General features: G+C 37.5%; 2 protein-coding genes across 3 annotated transcripts; one reads left to right on the top strand and one right to left on the bottom strand.

The window, feature by feature from the left end:
• The first annotated feature begins 5,641 nt into the window (after window positions 1-5,641).
• On the top strand, window positions 5,642-8,290 carry LOC106925218 (cerebellin-1). Its single transcript, XM_014999389.2, has 3 exons — window positions 5,642-6,214; window positions 7,359-7,478; window positions 7,613-8,290. Exons 1-3 carry the CDS (start codon window positions 5,909-5,911, stop codon window positions 7,808-7,810), a joined length of 624 nt encoding a protein of 207 aa, XP_014854875.1. The 5' UTR covers window positions 5,642-5,908; the 3' UTR covers window positions 7,811-8,290.
• A 1,310-nt stretch (window positions 8,291-9,600) lies between these two features.
• ripk3 (receptor-interacting serine-threonine kinase 3) lies at window positions 9,601-22,433 on the bottom strand. 2 transcript variants are annotated; one of them, XM_014999388.2, is made up of 13 exons: window positions 22,236-22,433; window positions 19,898-20,061; window positions 19,655-19,823; window positions 19,105-19,260; window positions 15,975-16,123; window positions 15,672-15,721; window positions 13,988-14,149; window positions 13,060-13,142; window positions 12,875-12,938; window positions 12,724-12,788; window positions 11,996-12,047; window positions 11,763-11,902; window positions 9,601-11,217 (listed from the first exon to the last, which is right to left on the bottom strand). In XM_014999388.2, exons 2-13 carry the CDS (start codon window positions 20,053-20,055, stop codon window positions 11,038-11,040), a joined length of 1,428 nt encoding a protein of 475 aa, XP_014854874.2. In that variant the 5' UTR covers window positions 20,056-20,061; window positions 22,236-22,433; the 3' UTR covers window positions 9,601-11,037. The 2 variants fall into 2 exon arrangements, with proteins under 2 accessions (XP_014854874.2, XP_014854873.2); XM_014999387.2 differs by having other exon boundaries at window positions 12,724-12,791; window positions 22,236-22,432.
• Between the last annotated feature and the right edge of the window lie 848 nt (window positions 22,434-23,281).

Genomic DNA, 23,281 nt, shown 5'->3' with positions numbered 1-23,281 from the left:
GCGATCATCTCTAAGCAACAGATTAACAGGTTAGCAACAAAAATTCTTATTGATCAAAAAACATAAGATTTCTTCTGCTCTTTTGAAATACCACTTATTTTATACTTGTTAAGAATTGTATAGTTGGTGAATTTTGCAGAAAAGTTAATTATTTTTGTCATTAGTGGTAAATATATAAAACAAACATTCAACACAAAAGTAAAAATCTCGATTTATACTTCGTGGCAGTTCGTTAGCAGTAGAAAACGATTATCTCTTAAAACCAAATTAATAACAAGTTATATAGTTTATAAAACATAAGCTCTTTCGAAATAATGCTTACCTGATTAGATACAAGACATTTACCGTTGGTACATTTTGCAAAAGTAAAAATCCGATGTTCACTTCGTGGCACTTGGTTACCAGTAAACACACCCATCTCTTAGCAACAGGTTAGCAACAAAAATTGTTATTGTTCAAAAAACATAAGATTTCTTCTGCTGTTTTGAAATATTACTCATTTTACACGAACAAGAATTGTTTACTTTGTGGAACTTTGTGGAACTTGGTTACCAGAAAACGCGATCATCTCTTAGCAACAGATTAACAGGTTAGCAACAAAAATTCTTATTGATCAAAAAACATAAGATTTCTTCTGCTCTTTTGAAATACCACTTATTTTATACTTGTTAAGAATTGTATAGTTGGTGAATTTTGCATATTTTTATTTTTTTGTCATTAGTGGTAAATATATAAAACAAACATTCAACACAAAAGTAAAAATCTCGATTTATACTTCGTGGCAGTTCGTTAGCAGTAGAAAACGATTATCTCTTAAAACCAAATTAATAACAAGTTATATAGTTTATAAAACATAAGCTCTTTCGAAATAATGCTTACCTGATTAGATACAAGACATTTACCGTTGGTACATTTTGCAAAAGTAAAAATCCGATGTTCACTTCGTGGCACTTGGTTACCAGTAAACACACCCATCTCTTAGCAACAGGTTAGCAACAAAAATTGTTATTGTTCAAAAAACATAAGATTTCTTCTGCTGTTTTGAAATATTACTCATTTTACATGAACAAGAATTGTTTACTTTGTGGAACTTTGTGGAACTTGGTTACCAGAAAACGCGATCATCTCTTAGCAACAGATTAACAGGTTAGCAACAAAAATTCTTATTGATCAAAAAACATAAGATTTCTTCTGCTCTTTTGAAATACCACTTATTTTATACTTGTTAAGAATTGTATAGTTGGTGAATTTTGCAGAAAAGTTAATTATTTTTGTCATTAGTGGTAAATATATAAAACAAACATTCAACACAAAAGTAAAAATCTCGATTTATACTTCGTGGCAGTTCGTTAGCAGTAGAAAACGATTATCTCTTAAAACTAAATTAATAGTTTATAAAACATAAGCTCTTTCGAAATAATGCTTACCTGATTAGATACAAGACATTTACCGTTGGTACATTTTGCAAAAGTAAAAATCCGATGTTCACTTCGTGGCACTTGGTTACCAGTAAACACACCCATCTCCAAGCAACAGATTAGCAATAAAAAATGTTATTGTTCAAAAACATAAGATTTCTTCTGCTCTTTTGAAATACGACTTATCTTACACTCTTTAACAAGAACTGTGCAGTTGGTGAATTTTGCAGAAAAGTTTTTTTTGTTTGTCATTTGTGGTAAATATATTGTAAAACACACATTCAACACAAAAGTAAAAATCTGATTTATATTTCGTGACAGTCCTACCAGAAAACACTTGTTGGATAACTGAACGCTGCTCTCTGACGTTGTATATCAACTTAAGAGAAGCAGTTTCCCGAATTTGAACAAGGTTGGACTAAATCGTTTCTGGACACTTTTAGACATGCCTGTAGGAAGAACGAAATAAAATGTCACCTACAGCTTCATGGCTTCATACACCTCAATGCCAGAACATGTTTGGAGAAGGAGAAATAGAAACTGCTTAATGGAATGTGTCACAGCTGGAAATGCAGGCGTGGGTGGTTATGAAGCTGTGAGAAAATGTCTCGGCTTGATACTTAAAGACAAGCAAGGGATAATTAAATGAAGAAAAATATTGAAACTTCTTGTTTAAATACGAAGTTGGTTGGTAAACGCGCCACAGGACCAACAAAGAGTAAACGAGTACAAAGAGTAGTCATTGCAAATGCAGAGGCTGAGGTTTGTTATCCTTTCAGTTCCAAAACTTGAAGTGAACTCAGAGGTGGAGTCTGTCCTGCTGCCCTGCATCACCATCGCTCTCCTTCCAGAGGACAGCAGGGTGGAGTGGATGGGCAGCAAAGACAGGAAGGTCCATGTGTATGATAATTGCTGCGACCGGCCTGAGCAGCAGCATTGGTTTTACACGGATCGAACGATGATGAAGAAATGGCTGCAGAAGGTCGACTTCCTCTGTCTGACACTGAAAAACCCGACGGACAGATTCAGCAAGACTCTGTCCGTCTTGCTGACGGACAGAGTAGAATATGACCTGCTGAAAACTGGAGACCTCAGTCTGAGCCCACAGATAAGGACAACTGGAGGTACAGATGTGAGGTCTACAGCGAGACGAGGGGGAGCAAGAGGGAGAAAACCATCATGTCAAAGTTAAAAGTGAGTTCTGAGGTTTAATCAGAAAGTTGTCCTGCTGTTCTGTTTTTTGTCTATGTCTCAACTTGTTCTGTCTCCTCTGCTCCTCTATTTTCTGCATGTAGTTTGCATGTTCTCCATGTGCATATGTGTGGCCCTTTTCTCACAGTCCAAAAACATATTAATTTTTAATGACTTGTCTGAAACCGCAGGAAATGCTGTAAATATTGAAATTGAATCTTTCCTTGCTAAAGAAAAAAAAATCATTTGTGAGGAGGATATGTTGAAGGCAGTTGTGGCTTGAAACTGGCAAAACAGAAATGGTCTTGGTGAGCTCTCTTATTTTCCCCTAAAGATCCTCATCTCAAGAAAAATGACTGAGACTGAAACTGGAAACTTGGCTCAGAAGGAAGAGAAAACTCCAAACTGAGGAGCAACGATACGAAACAATTTATGCCACTGACAAAAGACATTTCTAGATGAGTCAGCAGTCAGATCATTGAGGTGGTTATGTTTGTGAGCATAATGTTTCTCATGTTTTGTCACACCGCGGTTATTACCCAGAGTAGACTCTATGTCCAAGAGAAACATCTGCTGATGTCTGCAGATTTTTTTATGAAAATAAACCAATTACTGTTGACTTAAATGTACTTCATCAGTGTTTACTAATTATAATTAAGTGCAGCGGTGAATCACATTTTCTCATTGTCTGAGTGTAATGACTGAGAGACTTTCCTGCTGACTAACATTAGCTGACCTTTCAATGATAAATGACGTTGCTGTGAGGAAACTAACCAGGCTTCAGTGGGTAGATGCTGATCTATGAAATACACCAGCTACTTCTCTCAGAAAGCAATTTTACTTTTCGCCACTGGACAAATACCCAGGAAATTATTCACCCTAAAAATACACATTTGAGATGGAGACTTTGACATCACTAATATGACCTATTGTGTTAAGTATTGATGTCTGAGTTTGGTGTTGGTCTACAACTTTTGGTGACATTGTACCACACCACACCATATTATACCACACCATACCATAGCATAGTATACTACACCATACCATTGTATACCATATCACACCATATTATACCATACCATAGTATATCATAGTATGCCATACTGCACCACATTACGCTATACAACAGCAACTTTATTCATAAAGCACTTTAAAACAACCATGTAGTGTATGTACGCATGTATGTTTCAGTAACTGTATACTATAAATATACATTCAAAAATTATGTGCTAAAATATGATATAAAACCAACCAAAACAATAAACACAATGAAACTAATTAAAACAATCCAGGTTAAAAGCTGGGGAATAAAAACAGCTTTATGGCAATTTTGATAGTAGGGAGTGAACAATCCCCTCTACTGTGCAAAGGTAGGTCACAATAGACAACAGTAGAAAAGGCCCTGCTCCATTTGAGTTTTCTCCTGAATCTTGGTACCTGCAGCAGCTGCTTTTTGGCAGACCCAAGGGCCCAACAAGGTAAGTATGGACAAAGATCAGCGGGGTAAAATAGGGCAAGAACCTTAAATGATTGAAAATCAAAAATTCAGAATGATGCCCACTTTCTTCCTTTAACATTTTGCACACCATTTCCACTTCAGACATGAAGATGTAAACTATAGTAAATCCAAACTCAACTGAAAGGGAGAAAAACATGAACATAACCACAAATGCCCTCTAAAAAATTTTTTTTATGGGAAATTTTAAAGCTCTTGCTCTTACCACCTACTTTGCCCACTGGCAGTAGAGTTATGTTGGGGGAAATGAGGATATAAAGAAGGGCGTACAAGTACAGTAGGACGCCGAATAGGCATGAAACCAGAAAATGCTTGATGTGATTAAAAGTCCATTTGAACACAGGGGTCCTTGGAACAGAGAGATAGTCGCAGAGAGAGGGAATAAAAAGAGGAGGAGCAGAGATAAAACCTGAGGTAAAGGCTGAAGTAGACTCTTGGGAGGCTTTAAATGTTCCCAGAACAACAAGCTACCTTTACTGTCTGATGTAGTAGGTGAGTGAAGCTATTTGAGTCTTTTCAGCATGTCTTAATGTTTTGGGGTTTTTTAACGCAGAAAGGCTTTTGGTGTTGACAATGTTGATGGGAAATTTAGTGGTTCGTTGAAAAATTATTCAATGACTTTTTTTTCTGCAGAAAATGCATCATTTGTTTAAATCATTTACAAAACTTAGTGTTTTTAATATTCTGATAAGATTAGGTTAATCTTTTTTATGCTGAGTGTTGATGTGAAGGAATGCGGACTCCGTGATCAAACAGGAAAGATGTGTGAGAGTGGGAGTTTTTACCTACAGATGGCCTCTCAGTGGTGCCACTCTGACCGTCCACGTTCCCGAACCCTGAATCCAGCTGGCAGCGCTGACGCAGGCCGATTCGTGGCCAAAACATTACCTAATCACTTATTTTGATCCTCCATGTAATCTGGCTTCTATTAATAGTCAGGTTTTACTCATTGTGAACTGTGTTTTACTAGTTTTAAAAAATTGTTTTACTAGAACATCGTAGGAAATTTGAGCCCATTTATAGATGATGATGATAATAACAGGAATTATTCATTTCAGTGCCTGGTTTCTATGTTGCAGTCATATATTACTGACTGGTTTTTTTGGTTGGATGATTGATTGATCGGATGCAGACAAATAAGCCTTGAAGAGCTACTTTCATGACAACATCTAGCAATGTGCTGAAAATAGAGCATTTTTTGTGATTGAGATTTTGTTTTGACACGAGGCATCCAATGAAATGTGATGTATTTTCAAAGAAAATGAAAACAAACTCTCTGAAAATGAGCTGTATTTAGTTATACAGTTTATGATTCCATTTCAAGTAGAAACAATCTGAAAGAATGGACAAGTATACCTAAGCAGGATGCATATCTTTACACTACTTATAGTACGTTTATCTGCTGTATGCATCAAGGATATTTTTCACAGTTTTTCATAATCAAAGGATTCCACATATTTATCAAACATCCCATGTTTCACTGCTTCACAGGCCGCAGGCTGTAGACTCTCTTCCATCAACCCCAGCGACCTGTTGTTGCATCGGGACCTGGACACATTCCCCTTCATTGGTGGATCGTTTGAAATGGAAAACCTGTCATCTTGATACCAACTAGAAGACATCTTCAAAGGGAATATAAATTCAACCAGAGCGAACCTGAGCCACTAAATGACACGAGGGGATCCCGTGGGGTGTGTTTTCTTTTCTGGTGGAAGCATGGCCTTGTAGCTAAAGCAGATTTGCACCACAAGAAGTCACTGAAGCTTTGACCTAATTTGGAACTATGGCGTTTCCATTTTTTAACCCCGCGCCTTCCTTGGTTCCCCAATTAATCTTTCTTGTTGGACTGCTCCTTATTGGCCAGTGGGGGCCATCGGGGGTCAGCTGCCAGAACGACACTGAGCCGATCGTGTTGGAGGGAAAGTGTCTGGTTGTGTGCGACTCCACGCCATCGGCGGAGCCATCGGGTAACGCTCTGGGCATGTCGGTGAGGTCAGGAACGGGTCGGGTGGCATTTTCAGCCATACGCAACACCAACCATGAGCCGTCCGAGATGAGCAACCGCACCATGACTATCTACTTTGATCAGGTGGGTTGAAATAATATGCAGGAAGGTGCAGAGTTACAAACTGATAGAAAGAACCCCTGGTATTCATGGGGGTTATAGGGATGATAGCCGTCCACAAATAGCTAAAATTCTATGAATACTTGAGGCACCCTCTACGAACACTTATAACTGCCTATTTTAATAGTTCGAACACCAAATATACCTTAATATGCATGAATACATTCAGTAGAAACTGCCATCTTTCTTATCTCCACTCTTGGGGGTAAAAACAATCCACACTAAGGAAAATGAATGCTGCTCATGGACTGGCAGTTTTGTAACACCAGTCCATAGCATTTTCTTTCAAATATTTCTGACATACTTTGTGAAAAAAAAAATGCAAATAAACAAGCATTCCCTGAACAATCTGAAGTCAGGTTCCCAGTAAAATCCCTAAAAATGTGCTCTATAAATTCAGCCAATTTAACAAAACCTTACAGCCCTTAAATTTAGCATATGGTCTTTTAACAGCTATAATCTTAGTACGGTAGATATAGCTGGCTTCAGTTGATAAGTGGAAAATGATAAAGTATCATGAGCAGGAGCAAGGCAGTCTCCCCATGAAAATAGGTTTATTAATAATGACTTAAATAACAACAGCAGAACATTAAATGGGATTTTTTGTTGTTGATTTGTTTTTCATATCTTCTCTCCAAATTTCTGAGGCCTCCGGCGCCACCTGGTGGACACCATTGGGAATAGACAACGAATGCATGGCTTTGCATAATTCACAATTTGACCTCATGACACTAAAGAACACCATTGGACAATCTATCCTTATTTGATCTATCTTGCCTGTCATTTAAAGCAGTGTGCAGAATTGAAAAGCAGTCAACACGTTTGGAAGTTTCTCCTGCTTTCTGTAATGCTTTGCAACTGGATTAATGGCAAAACAAAAAATCGGATCTTGTTTTCTTTAATTTATTTTTAAGCATTCCCACCAATCCTAATGTTTGCCTCTCTCTTCAGCATTAAAAGATCAAAATATTTAAAAAAAACAAACGAGCAGACATGTTGAGCTGCTGGAAAACATCTTCAACAGATTTTTTTCTAATTTAGCTTTGCCATGAGTTTCTTGACTATTAATCAAGAGGAACTCTGTCTCTCTCTCTCTGTCCTCTCGTAGATTTTAGTGAACGTTGGCAGCCATTTTGACCCGGCAACTAGCATCTTCGTAGCACCCAGAAAAGGAGTCTACAGCTTCAGCTTTCATGTTGTTAAGGTTTACAACCGGCAGACGATACAAGTGAGAAAAATTTCTAAAAGTCTCAGCTAAAACTGTACTCCTACTTATGTCTGAATGTTGTTTCCATTTGTTTATTGTCCATTGCAGTTTCACAAATCCTCTTGCTACTTTTCTACTTCACCTTGTCTTTCCAGGTAAGCTTGGTTCTCAACGGCTGGCCGGTGATCTCGGCCTTTGCAGGTGACCAGGATGTGACACGGGAAGCAGCCACCAACGCAGGGCTGGTGTTGATGGAGCGAGGGGACAAGGCTTACCTTAAACTGGAGAGGGGAAACCTGATGGGTGGGTGGAAGTACTCCACCTTCTCTGGCTTTCTGGTCTTCCCACTGTAGGATTTCCTTGAGGCAGGATGTTGTATAAAATAAAAATTGGTTCATTTCCCAAAAGGGAAAGCAATGACGGATGCGTTTCTGCTGTAATTTTAGGATCCACATTGGACTGCTTAACCCTCCCGCAGTCCTAAAAGGGGACTGCAGGAACTTTTTTATCCTGTGTGTGTTCCCGGCAGAGTCTCCCTGACCCCATGCGTTTCCTGGTTTCGGGAACTGACGGGCTGACGAGATATCCCCATCAGTTCCCTGCTGTCCGACCGTGACATCTGCCGCGTTCTTCCTGAGCATCTTCAAGTTAGGACTGCGGGAAGGTTAAGATGTGAATTAGATGAGTGGATGGATTGACTTTGCACCAAACAGTCTTGAATGTAATTTCCATGACCACGGTCCTTTTGTGGCTCGCCATCTGTTCCACAGACTTAATGTGTGTTTATGTGCTTGCTTAAATCCGGTGTAGCCTCTTTGATGCATGAAAACCAAATGTAGGATGTGTTTGTTGACAATAAAGAAAACAAAAACAACCGCCGTCTCTTTGTTTATTTTGAATCTACTGACTGTGTTAGTTATGGCATGCTCAAAAGCTCAGTTTTTAAAATTTTTAAAAATAAATATGCACATTTAAAGCTTCGATGTCAAATATTTCCTTTATATCCACTGATGGAAATGCTTTTCATATAGTTAACATTGTTTATTCCTTCCGTCCATCCGTCCAATCAGATGCCTCTCCCTATGTTACAAGTGAGAGTACCCTGAAAATTGTTTCGGGTGCTGTACTGATCTCTTATTTGTAAAAGAAATAACATTTTGGAGTTAATTTATATTTTAAAGCATACAGTATGTCCATTAAATCTTAATTTTTCCCAATTTTCTGCATTTACCAACTGAAAATTTTAAAAAATCGTAATTGAAAAAAAAAGTTTATTTTTAAGTAACTTTTTAAAATTGTACCTAAATATTACAATCCTGCCTAAGCTACGTTGCCTTTTACAATCTGACAGAGAAGAACACAGGAAATTTGCGTATCTAGGAAAAAAATATCTGTGGTTAACTCAGCCACAGATAAACCTTGTTTAGGTTTTGCTTATCTTTAAGTTTTTAAGTTGCATAGAAAAGACTGAAAGTTTACCTGAAGATTCTTACTGTCCCATTCAGGCGCCATTAAATTACATTAAAGCACCAACATATCAAAATCCATTACGGTTATTAAAACCGACGCATTGCTTTTAGAGTCCCAAATAGCTGTGACATCCATTTTTCGCTCCTGCTGATGTACAGAGACCGTCCTCCGTATCTTTCTCTGCGGTGGATCCGGTGGCAGATGGAGGACTGGCGGTGGAAGTGGGAACCAGTGCCAGAAGCTCGCTGGGTTCATGCTGGACCATCACAACTGATTTGTGTCAGCTTCCTGGGACTCAGCAGAGGCCTGTGTTAGCACTTTGGAAATTCGTGTACGGAGTACAAAAAAGCGTTATGTGGAGACTAGAGGAAAAAAGGTCAAAGACTTCCAAATCTGTTTGGAAATCTTTGAGAAAACGAGTGCGTGTACGTAACCGAGAACAAAATTATTAGCTCACTGCTCCTTATCTGTTTGAAAAGGTGCAGGATGAAGTCAACACTTACTCAATCCTACCCCTTTTCTCAATTTAATGACATGTATAACTTACTGACTTGTTAATTATCAGAAATTTGCAATTAAAAACATGTTATGGTAGACCTGTTCAATTTAATGTGCTAAAAAAAACTGGAAATAAATTATATTACATAAAATCAAATGATTACAGACTCTCATAGCAGGACAAGAAAATTTATTGACCCATGATAATTATATGAATAATGACAATTGTAAATAACAACCGGACATTCAGCACCAGAATAATTACCAGTTCCTTGCCAATGTACACCATATAATATGCTTAATAATCTGTGTTATATACGGTTATATAGCACATTTAAAAAACTGAATGATAGTAAAATAAAAAAAAATCCTGTAAATCTTATTAAAAAAAAAGTAGACAAAACTGACAGATGTAAGCACAAATATTTAATACGTCTTATGAATCACAATAAACTTTTTTTCTTTAAGTAAAGAAGAGATTGTTTTCAGTTTATTTTGTTCACTTATAACAAAATAAAAAGGATTATGGTGCGTTCCATTTACCTCCAAGGCTGAAAACTATTATTGATATACCACTGAAGGGTAAATAAACTCTTATCGCAGTACTTTATGCATGCAGCAACCATATTGGATTGTGTGGCATTGGTTGGTGGCACAACTCTCAATTTCCAAGTTGGAATTAAAAGGTCATGAGGCATTTCTGTGGATTTTTACATATTGGAACTTAGAAAGTTTGTCTTCCTTCACCAAATGGAGCGCAGCATAAATCCAGCACACATCAACACACCCACACCAAATCCATCTTCATCCGCACCTGAAAATAGTTTCATAATCTTTTTAACAGACGATACAACTGAAGTATTTTACGCTCACCTGCTGCAACACTTCACTGAAGTTACAGCACTCATCAGGTAAGAAAAATGTTTTAAATTCCAACATTTCACATAATACACATCGTTCAAAAATCTCTAAAGCTCGTCATTTACTATTAAAATCGCTGATTCCAAAGCCTCTACAAAATAAAGCAAAAAATAGTGCAGCATATATCAAAAAGTAGCATTTGTACCTTTAATTTATATTTATATGTACCATATCTTTAAAACAACTTGTTGCAAAAATAGAATATAATAAAAAATATTTATTTCAGTGAAACTAATGACCCGCTAAAACAATGAAAAACTGAAAAACTCAGCTTCTGCACCTTTCTTAAAAACACATTCCTGAAAAGCTTCGAATCAAACGTTCGCTTCTTTTAATTATAGTCAGATGGTTGTGAAGGCAAGTACTGGCATCCTAAGGCATGTTGGCGCTCTGACGGTAGATATTTTCTGACCACAGTTGGTGAAAAAAAAAAAAAAAACAGCAGCCGTCTTGGCTTGTATTTAATGGTGACTGTGCAAAAAGCTGGCCTGGAGTTTTTGCCCGCTGCTAAAACCCAGTTCCAAACAAAAGAAGTGAAATGAATTACAGTAGTAGTAATTAAAAGATGATGAAAAGCAACAAAAAGCTGCATTAAATGCATTTATGCTACAAGAAATAAATAATTAACATACAAAAGCTAAACCAAATATCTTGTTTTATTTGAAAAAGAGAAAAAAACTGTTCTGGGAAACTATGGATTAGCTGTACTTGTGCGGTGTTGTGATGAGCTGACAGTAGATGGCGCCGTTGGGTGCCTCTTTCTCTCCGAGGAGCCAGAGAGGCTGATGTGCATCGTGTTGTTGTGTCCAAACTGCAGTCCAGTCACACTGGAGCAGTGAATGTTTAAAGTGCCGGGGCTGGAAAACTGACGCTGCGGAGAAAAGAACGCCTGATCAAAAAAAATTCTGTTTTGGGTGGAACCGAACATGCTGATACATCTGAAGATGTCAAATCAGAGGGAACGCTTTAGTGAAATGACAACTTTCATTTAATGATTTTGAAGCACCTATTTGCAGCAGAAAAATGCTTTAGAAGTGGGCAGGAGTCTGAACTAAAGCTAAACTTTAGGTAAAGGTTTACTCAGACTAGCTCTTTTAGACTAGCTTTTTAAAAATGTGTCTTCATTTACAGAATGGGGCTGATTTCCAATGAAAGCTTTTTTTAAAAAAATACAGTAAAACTAGATTGTGAGCCTGGTTAAAGATTGTCCCGTTCCGGTTGCATCTCATGATTTGTTTGACTTTAACTTTTTGTTCTGACAAACCAGGTCAGAATAATCTACCACTTTGTCGTTTTAGTTAATAACGGGAATAAAACTCCAATTTTTTTTCCTCTGAGGTGATGGCAGCTCATGGCTGACGGATACGTGGTCCGACTGTTTGCAGGTATCAGACTGTCTGATGATAATTGACATACCTGACACAGAAGTAACAGAGGCTGATTTTTTGCTTTGTCGTTGGATGGAAAAAGAGTGGGTTCTACAGAGGACGACTTCATTTCAGGGTCTGCTGCTCGGCGGGCCTGATCAACATCTGTAGCCCTGCCAGGTGATAAATCTAAAAACAAACAATAAAAATTAAAATAAATAAATCTCATGTGAAACCATGACAGATGGCTTGTTCCGAGTCAGATATCGGCGTCTTTCTCACCTTCAACTGTTGCATTGTCCCCTTGATTTCCTGGCCAAACACTGGCTATTTCCTGAAACATGCAATAAATGAATGAATGAATGAATGAATTAAATAAATAAATAAATCTTTTGTCACATATAATAATGTTTGACATGAAAAAATTGTTGGTTGTAAACCAAATCATGACTCCACACATCTAACTTAAACTGTATGAGTATTCCCTCACAGAACAAGACAAGAATTATCGCATCTTTACATAGCAAATTTTCTCTCTTTCACATAAATTCCAGTTTGTTTTGAGTAAATTGCAAAATTACAGGTGGCCATTTAATTCTATCACCTTCTTAAAATAATGTTGAAATAACTTTTACATTTGCTTTCTTCTCCACCCTTTCCCGTAAAAAACAAAAATACCCCTAGTGAAGCAGGAAGTGATGTGCACAATAGTTCCTCACACCAGAAAAAATTTGCAGTGTGGCAACACCGCAGGACTGGCCGAGTTGCTGCAATACAAAGAATCTCCCCTGTCCTGACTTAGCATCGCAGTCTTCTTCTTCTTCTTGTTTGTTTAACTAGGCTAAAGACCACTCCTTTCTCTTGTTCCCACCATAAAGATGATGGTGATCTTGAGATATGATGGTGATGTTAAACTATTTTCATTCATTAACCCAACTCTGGTTTGACCCCAGGTCATTTGACCTACTGATTTTCACAATCGCTTTCAGTCATTCTGACAGAATTTTCACCTGAACCGGCGGAGGTCCTGTCCGCACATTGTCACAAATGTTTGCCGCTGCAGCTCTTACTGGTTCTGCTGTAGGAACAACGAAAAGTCAAAGTAAAAAGTCGAACCTCCAGAAGCCAGGCGGCATTGTCTAATAATGTGATCAGACTGACCTGAAGTCTCAGTAACAGAAAGCTTTGTCATCCCTTGTGTAATCTTCTCTTTTTCATTTTGGTCCTTGAAGGAGGAAGAGAAAGACTTGAGTCAGACCGCGGCAAAATTTTCTGATAAAAATAATATTGTGATGTGTCATGTTAAGTTTTACATCACGTCAAGATGGCTTGACTTTGTTCCTCACCAGTTTCTGCAGGACTTGGTGGACGGCATCATGAATTGCGGGTTTGTGCATCTTGAACAGTTCTTCCATCACAGTTGTGCATTCTGTCGACAAACCAAAGTCACGTTAGCTTCAAGAATCTCACGTTTAGTGAGATTCTTAGGACTGTTCTCACCAGATGAAAAAAGATACTTTAATCAGTTTAGTTTGACTCTATTCACTTGTAATTGTTGGTTATTTTTGAACAAAGTTATGGACAGAGGCTTCATTCAGTTACTTGCCAACAGGAATTATTTTTTGTTGTTTAATCTAAGTTGTGTTGATGTAGGTATAACAGTATAGCCTGGCAAAAAAATAAAAATATATAAATAAACAGCGTCTTGTTCTACTTTGCTTCGTGGTCTGGACTTCTGATAAAGTTTTGAATTTTACCCGGTCGCTAACGTTCGGCCGTGACGTAATACGCCAGTTCGACGTTATAAAGTTTACCGGAAATACAACCGTCCTCCACCGCGAAGAGAAAAGTACCGAGTCAAACAAGACGGCTGTTAATGTAAATTCAATATCTGGAAGTGTGGCAAACGCAGACTGAACGGCTTCGTTCACTTCCTCCGCTGCCATTGTTGAAACTACAGGCTACTGCTGAAACCGCAGACAATCGATGTCATCTGTTACAACTTCTCTTTCTGTTCGCTGATTGGCCCTGTACAAAATCTACGAATTTCAAAGCCCAGACGAACCTATGAGGTGAGATTTGAATGCGCGCGAGCGGACATGCTAATCACAGGTAGCTGTGTGGCTGAAAATTATGTAGTAGCGTTAACAAATTCAACATACTTTTTTTTTTTTAACACAATACAAGATAGTTCACAGATTTGCACTTTTGTATTGATGAGTATTTTTTAAATCAGTTTCTCTAATTTTTGCATACTGTACCACTTTTACTTACGACGGGAGGAAGGCCTTTGTTTGGGATTTGAGCGCCAGCATTCCTGCATGAGATCGATGAGTCTTGTCAGTCCCGCCACTCCGGCATCCGTACACCTGATGTCGTCCAGAGAAGGACGGTCTCCCATCGGGATGCGGATAGGCACTATGGCGGACAAGGCATCTGCAGGAAAGACGGAGATTGGAGTCGAAGGTGTGTTACAAATGTTCCTTTGGTAAAATTTACATTTAAAAATCTTAACTTGTTTACATCTTGCCTGCCAGTTATTCAAGATGAAAATTATACACAGGACAGACAGTTGCTTAAATTGGGAAAGTTGAACGTGCATAAAGGATGATGCCGTTTAAAAATGTATTTCTTGGTAGTGGTTCAAATTCAGTTCTTCCGTTTGGCGTATAAACACCCATATAACCCCAATTCTCAATAACTTCATTTCAAGGATTAAAAAAAAAATTGTGACAGTAAAGTCACAAATGGTTTAATCTGTCAAATTTTATTTATTTATTTATTTTCAGCAGGAGGAGTTGCTAATTGGACATCCTCTCTCTCAGTGATTTTGACTTTGATCTGCATTCACTGGGATGTTAACTATACATCCTGATTCTTCAAGATAAGCTGAAAGTAACTGACTTAATTTCATGGTGGTTGTCATGGATACATCTAAAGTGTGGATTTTTTGGAGGGGAAATGCTGACTGCAAATCATTCATTTTTATAAAGACTAAAACTTTGGTTAACACTTCAGTAGTGATAACACTTCACTTTTCACTAATTAATCTTCCAACTAATTTTTTAGCATTACAAGTCAACCTGCAAAACAGGACATCTGTGTATTTTATTTTATTTTTTTAAAGTATGCATTTTCCAGGCTGAAATTTCCTGATGTTTTTTCTGCATATTTTTTGTAATATTCTGGGAATTCATTGAGTACAAATTAAAATACCATATTATAGTGTGTCCCACAATAATGACACAATAAATGCTACCACTGGCTTCTGATATCCAGGGGAGTGGCTTAGGATCATTTCACAGATTTTGAGGCATCTGAATTTATTTAGATCATCTCCAAATCTGGAACTCTTGAACTTTCTCAAATAAAGAACATGAACATCCGAGGGCTAATGCAGATTTTTTTAAAGCACAGTTTACGTGTTTTTTTGTTGATAGTCGTTTTAGTGGTTTAGTGGTTTGATTGGCATTTTAAAAATAATTTAGGATCTCCAGTGCCTACAAAAAGTAATCACCTGCTTGGATGTTTTGTCCTTTTTGTTGCTTTTGCAAATCAGTAAAAAACTAAATTTGACTTTTTGACATTGAAATCCTAATGTTGCATCTGCTAAATAATGACTTGAATTGGGTGAATATTTATTCTACTTATTTTGTGTAAAATATTTCTATTTTTTTTTTATTATTATTATTATTATTTTGTAGAAATCGGTTTCCACTTTGACATTAAAAGTTTTTTGTCAACAAAAAATGACCAATTTTGTTTCTCATGATTAATTTGTATGAGGGTAAAACATTTAAGGAGGTGAATACTTTGATATAAAGTGGTTTAGAGTAAAAACAGGTTTAAGTACATGGTTACATGTACTTAAACCTGGAAAATGATAGAAGCAAATTCCATGCTTTTCCAGACTTTTTGAAAAAACATGACTCAGCACTGGAACAAATTAGGAACTTACTTGGATATGGTTTTTTTCCTGTTGCAATGGACCACAGCAGTATACCAAAGCTGAAACAGAGGTTAAGAGAGTCAGAGATTACTGCAGCAGCTAACTCACCTCCTTATTATTTTTGTTGCTAGGAATCAGAACCTAAAGAAATGGAGCCCACGGCCATTTCATCAAAAAGAGGAAATCGCACGAGAGCTTCATTCAGTTGATGAATTCATCTGAAAAACATTTCCTCATATCTTTCACTTCCTATTGGAAATGAAAGACATAAACTGCATGATGAACAATAAAAGTGCCCTGATGTCTCTCTACCTGTAGATATCAAAGGCCCGTGAGGGATTGTAAGAAGTGTCGAACGCCTCTGGAGGCATGTATCTGATGGTCCCGCCTGTATCGTTGCTGTTCTTCTTGGAAGTTCGAGTGATGCTGCTGGAAAACCTGGCGAGGCCAAAATCTGTAAGCTAAAGAGAAGATATAAGTACAATCAGGCCGTAATATTAATACCATTTTATAATTATGTTTGTGAAACATAAAAAAAAAAAAAACAATCCAAAATTAAACATCAAATTAATTTAAGGCTAACAGTTTAGTTTGTAATAATTTCATTAAGGGAAACACCTCTTCTTGACAAAAATAAATCATCTCACTGGATTGCCCTGGATTTTGGAACAGAATAATGTCCGACTGAAAGAGCATATTTTTATTCTGTTGAGACATCTATTTAAACTTCATCAACGCGAATCACTCAAATTATGGTCTTTTTTTCATTTATTTAAACCATTTTTTCAATGATGTGTAGAACATATAACTTTAGAGAATAATAATAAAATGAGAATTGGACACAAATTTCAGTTTTGCTCTACTTCAAATAGAATTAGGTACATACACACAGTCAATGTCTAACAATGTCAAGTTAAAATTCTCTTTGAAAATTTGAACTTTCTGTTGCTGTTATCAATCTTGTGGAATAATTCTGACTGGATATCTGATCACTTTTCTTGGTGTAAATGCAGAGTTCACTTAAATTGGCTGGTTCCTAGTCATACATTTTAAATCTGGTTAAGGTTTGGTCTTGTAATCTGTTTTTTGTTTTTATGGGGGTTTTTTTAATTAAAGATCTTTACAGTTTAGAATTATAAACACCAAAATTATATTTTGCCTGGTCATAATTTATCTAACTTGCAGACAAAGTTGTTGGTACCCCTTTGTTAATGACATTGAAATAATTTGAAACTGACAAAGGTAAACGTAAAAAAAAACAAAAAACATTGAAACACTGACATTGCTTTTGAATTGTGGTTCAACAGAAACCACAACAAGCTAATGAAACAAGCCTGGACAAAAATAATGCTACTTCTACAAAAGATTAGAGATAATTTGACCATAAGGACATGTGTCCTCAGATTAGCATTCCCGGTGCCTTCAAGGTTCAAGCAATCAGTCGTCCTATTTAAATGTTGACAAGTAGTCAGTGGGCTGTTTGGTGACATGGTGTGCATTACGTTGAACATGGACCACAGGAAGCAAAGGAGAGGATCGTCTCAGGAGATTAGAAAGAACATTGCCTTTACCATGATAAAGGTAAAGGCGATACAAGCATCTCCGGTTAGCTTGATGCTCCTATGAATACAGTTGAACATAGAAATTAAAGGGGGACTCCAAAGTCAAGATACATCAGTGTAATATCGCACTATCCATTGCTGTTTGAGCCAAAGACTAAAGAGGAAATCATGATAAATTTATCTCTTTCTCTTTTTTACTGTTTATTCAATGTTACATGACTTTGTGTTTCTGTTTTTAATGTTGTAAAGCACTTTGAAATGCCTTGTTCCTGAAATGTGCTATACAAATAAAGTTTGATTTGATTTAAAAAAAAAAAAGTGATACTGGAATTTGCCACAATTCACACTGACAAGCTGCAAAGCTTCTGGGAGAATGTCCTTTTGGACAGACGACACAAAACTGGAGCGTTTTGGCAAGGCTTATCAGCTCTATGTTCACAGACTCAAAAAGGAAAAGAACACCGTTCCTACTGTGACATATTCTGTTATGTTCTGGGACTGGTTTGCTGCATCTGACACAGGATGTTTTGAATCTGTGCAGGGTATGACGAAATCTCAAACTATCAAGGAATTTGGACGTCACGTAGCATAGTGAGTAGAGCGGGCAGAGGTATGCAGCTGCACCTTTCCTGCATGTCTTCTCCCTGTTTTTCCTGTCTTCCTACTGTTGGAAAACTTAAAAAAAAAAAAAAGCCACTAGCGCCAGCCATAAATGGATTATATATTTAAAAAGACTATCAAGGCATTCTTAACACAAATGTGCTGCCCAGTGGAAAAGCTTTCTTTTTCCACAAAACAAAAGCTTGATCTCAGTTGGAAGACCCATAACCCAAATGTCTAAGAGCAAACAATTGGACTATTCCTATATTGGCCTTTTATGAGCCTTGCTCTAAATCCTATTGAACATCTGTAGAAGAAGCTGAAATGTGCCGTTTGCCCATGATGAGTAGGCCAATCTCATTGGCCCACTCCTTTTCATTACCTAAATAGTTTGATTGGTCAGCTGCTCTCGTATACATAAAACAACGCCATAAAACAGCAGGGAAGAAACCCGCAATTCTCTAGACTATCCAAGCGTTACTTTCCCGACCCAGAACTGATCAGGATCAAAGCTGTCCCCTATACCGTCAAACACAGACCCCCTTTCCTTAACAAAAGGCAAATGGCTAGACCATCTGTGTTGAGCTCCACAGAATCCTTGGTGCATAACAATCAAAATCTTAACACCTGTGGTTCAAACAAGCCTCTTTTCTTTGTTGGGAAACACCACAAACAGTGACACCCTGCTGTTACAATATCTGCTGACCAGAACCTACAAAAGGCAGCCAGAATCGAAGGACTTGCGACTCCTTTGACTCTGTATTTTTGTTCTCACCTCGCGAGGTTTTGATCAGTGTCTTACTTCTTCTCATCCAGAGTCTTGCTATAGGATTTTTTTTCACCCAAAAACAATTTAAAAGGTGAACTCCAGAGCAAAGGCACATCAATTTACACAGTATTTTTTTTCCATAACAGTAACAGAAATGGTGTTTGATTGCAGTGATTGCCTCAAGAGGTTGTTAATGGTACGATCACCCTTTTTATTAGTTTGTGTTATTAAAGACTGCTCAACCATAATTCAAAAATCAATGTTTGATTCTCATTAGTTAATTTTCTGTAGATTTTTATTTATTATAAGTACTGTCAAGTTATTTTAGGGACCATATTTTAGTGAAAATATGGTCCCTAAAATAACTTGGGACCATGCTTATCTGTTTGTCCAGCAGATAAACAAAAAATCTGCTGGACTCAGATTTTTTGTTTATTAACAGAGGTGTTGCCAACAACTTTTGTCCAGGTGGGTAAATGTATGGAGCTCTTGCCAGAACCAGTGGACTCACCTTGGCGTTTAAATCCGAGTCCAGCAGCACATTACTGGGCTTGAGGTCCAAGTGCAGCACAGGAGGGGAGAGACTGTGGAGGAAGTTGATACCCAGAGCAATCTGGTGAGTCAGTCTGAAAGCCAGTGGCCAGGGCGGGGGTCCTTGTAAAGTTTGCTGATAAGAGAGATGACACAGTTGAGGTATTCCATAGTCTTTTATTTCCTTTTCTTACTTTGTGCCATTTTCTACTGTAAATAAATTGTTTTAAACTAAACATGATGCCACATGAGCATTGGTATCTTTTAATGCCACAAACCATGTCTCTTGCTCTTACAGCAGTTCATTCATGACCACTATATACTTGCAATCCAAACCACAACATTTTTCTTAGACTTTCTAGGTCAGCTTGTTGTAAAAACCCAATCAAAGCTTTGTGAAAGTTGTGAAACGGGTCGTCTCTAAACGCACAACAATACCCTTGGGCGGAATTGCATTGCGTCAAGATGGTAAGCTTTACTGTAAAACATTCAAAGCCGTTGAGGTAATTCAGTTTGGACCAGCTGCATACCTGGAGGTCAGCCAATGATCCTCGCTCCATGAAATCCATGACCAACCCCAGCTGAATTGACGACCCGGAAGAAGGTGATTGACCCTTAAAAATCCCAATGACTTGAAGGACGTGGCGGTTTGATCCTTGTTGCATCATGTCCAATTCATGCAGTAGAGCCTGGCCTGTCCTGTGGTTGCAGGTTTTCCCATCAGTATGTTGTTTTGCAGCTCCACTAAACAGCCAGTCGTATTCATTACTCACCCATCGTCATAATGAAGCAGCTTAATGGCCACAAATTCACACCACTGCCGGTGTTTGGCTTTGTAGATCTGTCCAAATCCTCCGGATCCGATCACCTCCCAGTCCTCTAGATCAGTGTCCTTAACCACTTTCAAAGCAGGACTGTTATGGAGTGCCATGGTTCACTAGAAAAAAACATTAGACCCTTTCATTGTAGGTTAAGCTGAAGATTTTATTATCCTGTTCACATTTCAATAAGACGCCATTAGATATCATGAGAGAACATGGGGATCTTTTAAATCAAACAGAGTTTTCAGACTCAAAACTTAAAAGAGTTCTAAACTAATATACATTTCCAATGGCTTTTGGTGCTTTTATGTTTATTTTTTATAGGATATGACTACAGTTTTAACACGTATATCAGAATATTGTTAGAATAAGCTAAACAGTGGATATGAAAACAAATAATGCCAAGCAATCAAAATAGCGTGGAAAGTAAGATGTAAAGATACACCAGCTTAAGTAAATGAATTCTGGATCTACATATTGAAATGCTAAAATCTTAGTAATAATTTCATTTACTTATATTCTGTTTCCAGATTCTTTGTAATATACATTATTTCTATTGATTGGCCTGCTAACCTTTATGAAATATGACAGATTATGATCCGCGATTACATCAAAATAACTGAGTGACCTGCTAGCAAATATTATTAATCGGCTTCACATAATCATGTTACTGTTCAGCAGATTATGGGTGAATTATAGAAAATGGACAGTACCTTGTGAAAATATTCACCCCATTGGGATTTTTTGTTTGTTTTGTTGCTTCAGAATCTTGAATGAAAGTGAATTATTTGCATCGTTTTATTTAAGGAACAATCCTACAACTTAGAACATGTCATATTCTTTTTTTATTATATAAATATACATGTAACACTGAAAATGATTGCCTCCAACTCTACTATACTTACGTTTTAATTAATAAAAGCCAAAAAAATGTAATTTAAGTAAATGATCATTGTACCATAGTGTAAACACAGAACCGGTTGTCATGGAAACATTCTGTGATGTTTTGGTTTGAACTTGTTGAGCTGGCAGCTGCCTCCTGGATTCCTGTTTGTTACTGAAGGCTGCCACTGAGCCAGCACTTGGATGTTCCCAGCAGGTAAGCTAAACGCAGCTCAACCAGTTTATGATGGCAGTCAATAAAACGTGGTGCCAGGAAATGCAGTCTAAACAACACAAATTAGTGGGTCTACTTTTCAAACATCTTGTGGTGCACACCTGAACGAAACACATGTAATCCAGTTGGTTAAATAGAAGGGTGAAAGTAATTTCATCTTAGCCTTTTTTTTAACATAAAGAAAAACTCCTTTTTGACTTATTTTTTTTAGGTGTTAATAATATTCCTCTGACAAATAAATGGATGAAAATCAACACATTTTTGTCTAACAAACTGTGTCCTTACAGATAACTTGCAAGCATGAAGGCTTTTAAAAACGTCTGTACAGGTAGTGTTACAACAATCTTCACAAAATTCTCCATCTACTGCTAATGCTTATGCATTTTTGGAGCCTGTGGGATCTTTTATTCAACTTCAAAAAGGGAAATGTCTTGGTATGTACATCCAGGAATACAACAACCTTAAACATGAGGAATTTTACCAGCAAACTGGGGGGGAAAAAAACTTAACCTTTTTGAATAATCAACATAAAGCCAAAAGTTAGGAAAGTTATTAAAGTCTAAAGTCGGTCATTAAGGAGTTAAGCTACTTCTTTATCTTGTCTCTGGAGCAGTAGTAGTTTGGTTTCAGAACCAATGAAACAAATCTGGGAACTAGAAACACAGCACATTTCACATGCCTGCCCCTCACCCTTCAGTTTGAGATTAATGTTTTTCACCAAGTCCTCTCCCATCTAAAGTAGGTGTTATTGTCAGAGTACCTCACAGAAAAGTCCCAGGGTGTGGTTCAGTCTTCAGTCCTCCCTGTACCACATCAATGAGAATAATTCTTCTCAAAACTTCATTTTCAGATGTCTAGTTTTCAAACAAATCTGCCCAGACTCTATGCTAATGTGCTCCCTTCTCCTCTATGCCACCCTGTAAGTAGGAAGCCATGTTCTTTTGTTGCTCAGCGTTCTCAGCGGAAAATTCAAAGTCAGAGCAAGTCACCTGTTATAAGCAGTTCCCTCTTGAACATCGGCTTGTTTATATCAATGACAGTTTAAAAAAAAAAAAACTTTTTCATTCTAAAAACGCAAACCTGAACAACCTTTCTACTACGAGGTCGCACTGCTTAATGAATCAAAGTGATTTTTCTTTTTTTTTTTTTTTAAGAAAAAGGGGGACTACTCACCCTTTGGGACCTGTTCTGCTCTCTCATCATTCAGTTGTCATGAAAGAGTCTCAGGAGGGCAAAAAACCCCTCTTATTCCCCCACGTTCATCTCCCAGGTTGTCGATCTTAGTGAATAGAGAACTGAAAGCACTCTGAGCCGTTCCATTAATCCCACTCACTTCTGCTTCCGGGTTGCACAATGTGTGGGGTTTTATAACTCCATCCTGTTGATCTTTTTGACTTTAAGCCTACGACTCTGTGCAGACCTGCTGTTTTTCCTACAGGTGGTAACTTATTCAGCTTGTGAAGTGGTTTAAAGTCGCTTATTTTAGCAATCATATTCAAGAGTTGACTGTCTTCAACAAAGCTTCCTCATAATTGTAAAAGATTTGAGTTTATTTTATGCTGAAATCCTCCAAATCTTAGAAGTTAACCAGTTTATTATTACTCCTTTTATTTTAAAAAATTAGCTGCATTCCAAGGCATTTCTGTAAATGACGACAGAATTTAGTTTAATTTCACCAGCAGGGGGTGAAAGAAACGGATAACAGGAGATTTATAGTCATAGGTAAGAGCTAAAGCACTGCCTCACTTTTTTCAGGAAGTGATAAAACGACAACAATAAGATCAAGGGTTGAGGTTTTTGTCCCGTTTTCAGGAGCAACAAACCTCTGATCTGACAAAAATCAACATTGAAAGTCCTTAATGAGGGTACTTTTTACATTTACAGCCACCTATGCGTGTGTTTGCGTGTATGTGTGTGTGTGTATGTCAGCACAACCACTTCAAAGGTTGAAGTGTTACCCAGAGAAGTCAGGTTTCATGACTTTAGGACGTCAAAAATACTTTTGGACAAACAGTGGGAGTGTGAAGAGAAGATTTATGCTTCCAAAGCAGCAGATTCAGCAATGGGAACTACATTATCATTACAGGATCATAAAGCAGAGGAAGCTAACAATATGAAAACAAATAGCAATGGTCTTTTGTGGCGCGTCAACTGCAAATTCAGTAGAGAGGTCTGTTTGAATGTGTAATCAGTGCTTTGAGCGGTGGCATTGTGATCAC

Source organism: Poecilia mexicana, unplaced genomic scaffold (genome assembly GCF_051168715.1).
Source record: "Poecilia mexicana isolate PSO_F unplaced genomic scaffold, ASM5116871v1 scaffold_18, whole genome shotgun sequence".
NCBI lineage: Eukaryota > Metazoa > Chordata > Actinopteri > Cyprinodontiformes > Poeciliidae > Poecilia > Poecilia mexicana.
The sequence above is the reverse complement of the archived record's forward strand: the minus strand, read 5'-3'. Positions and strand labels throughout refer to the sequence as shown.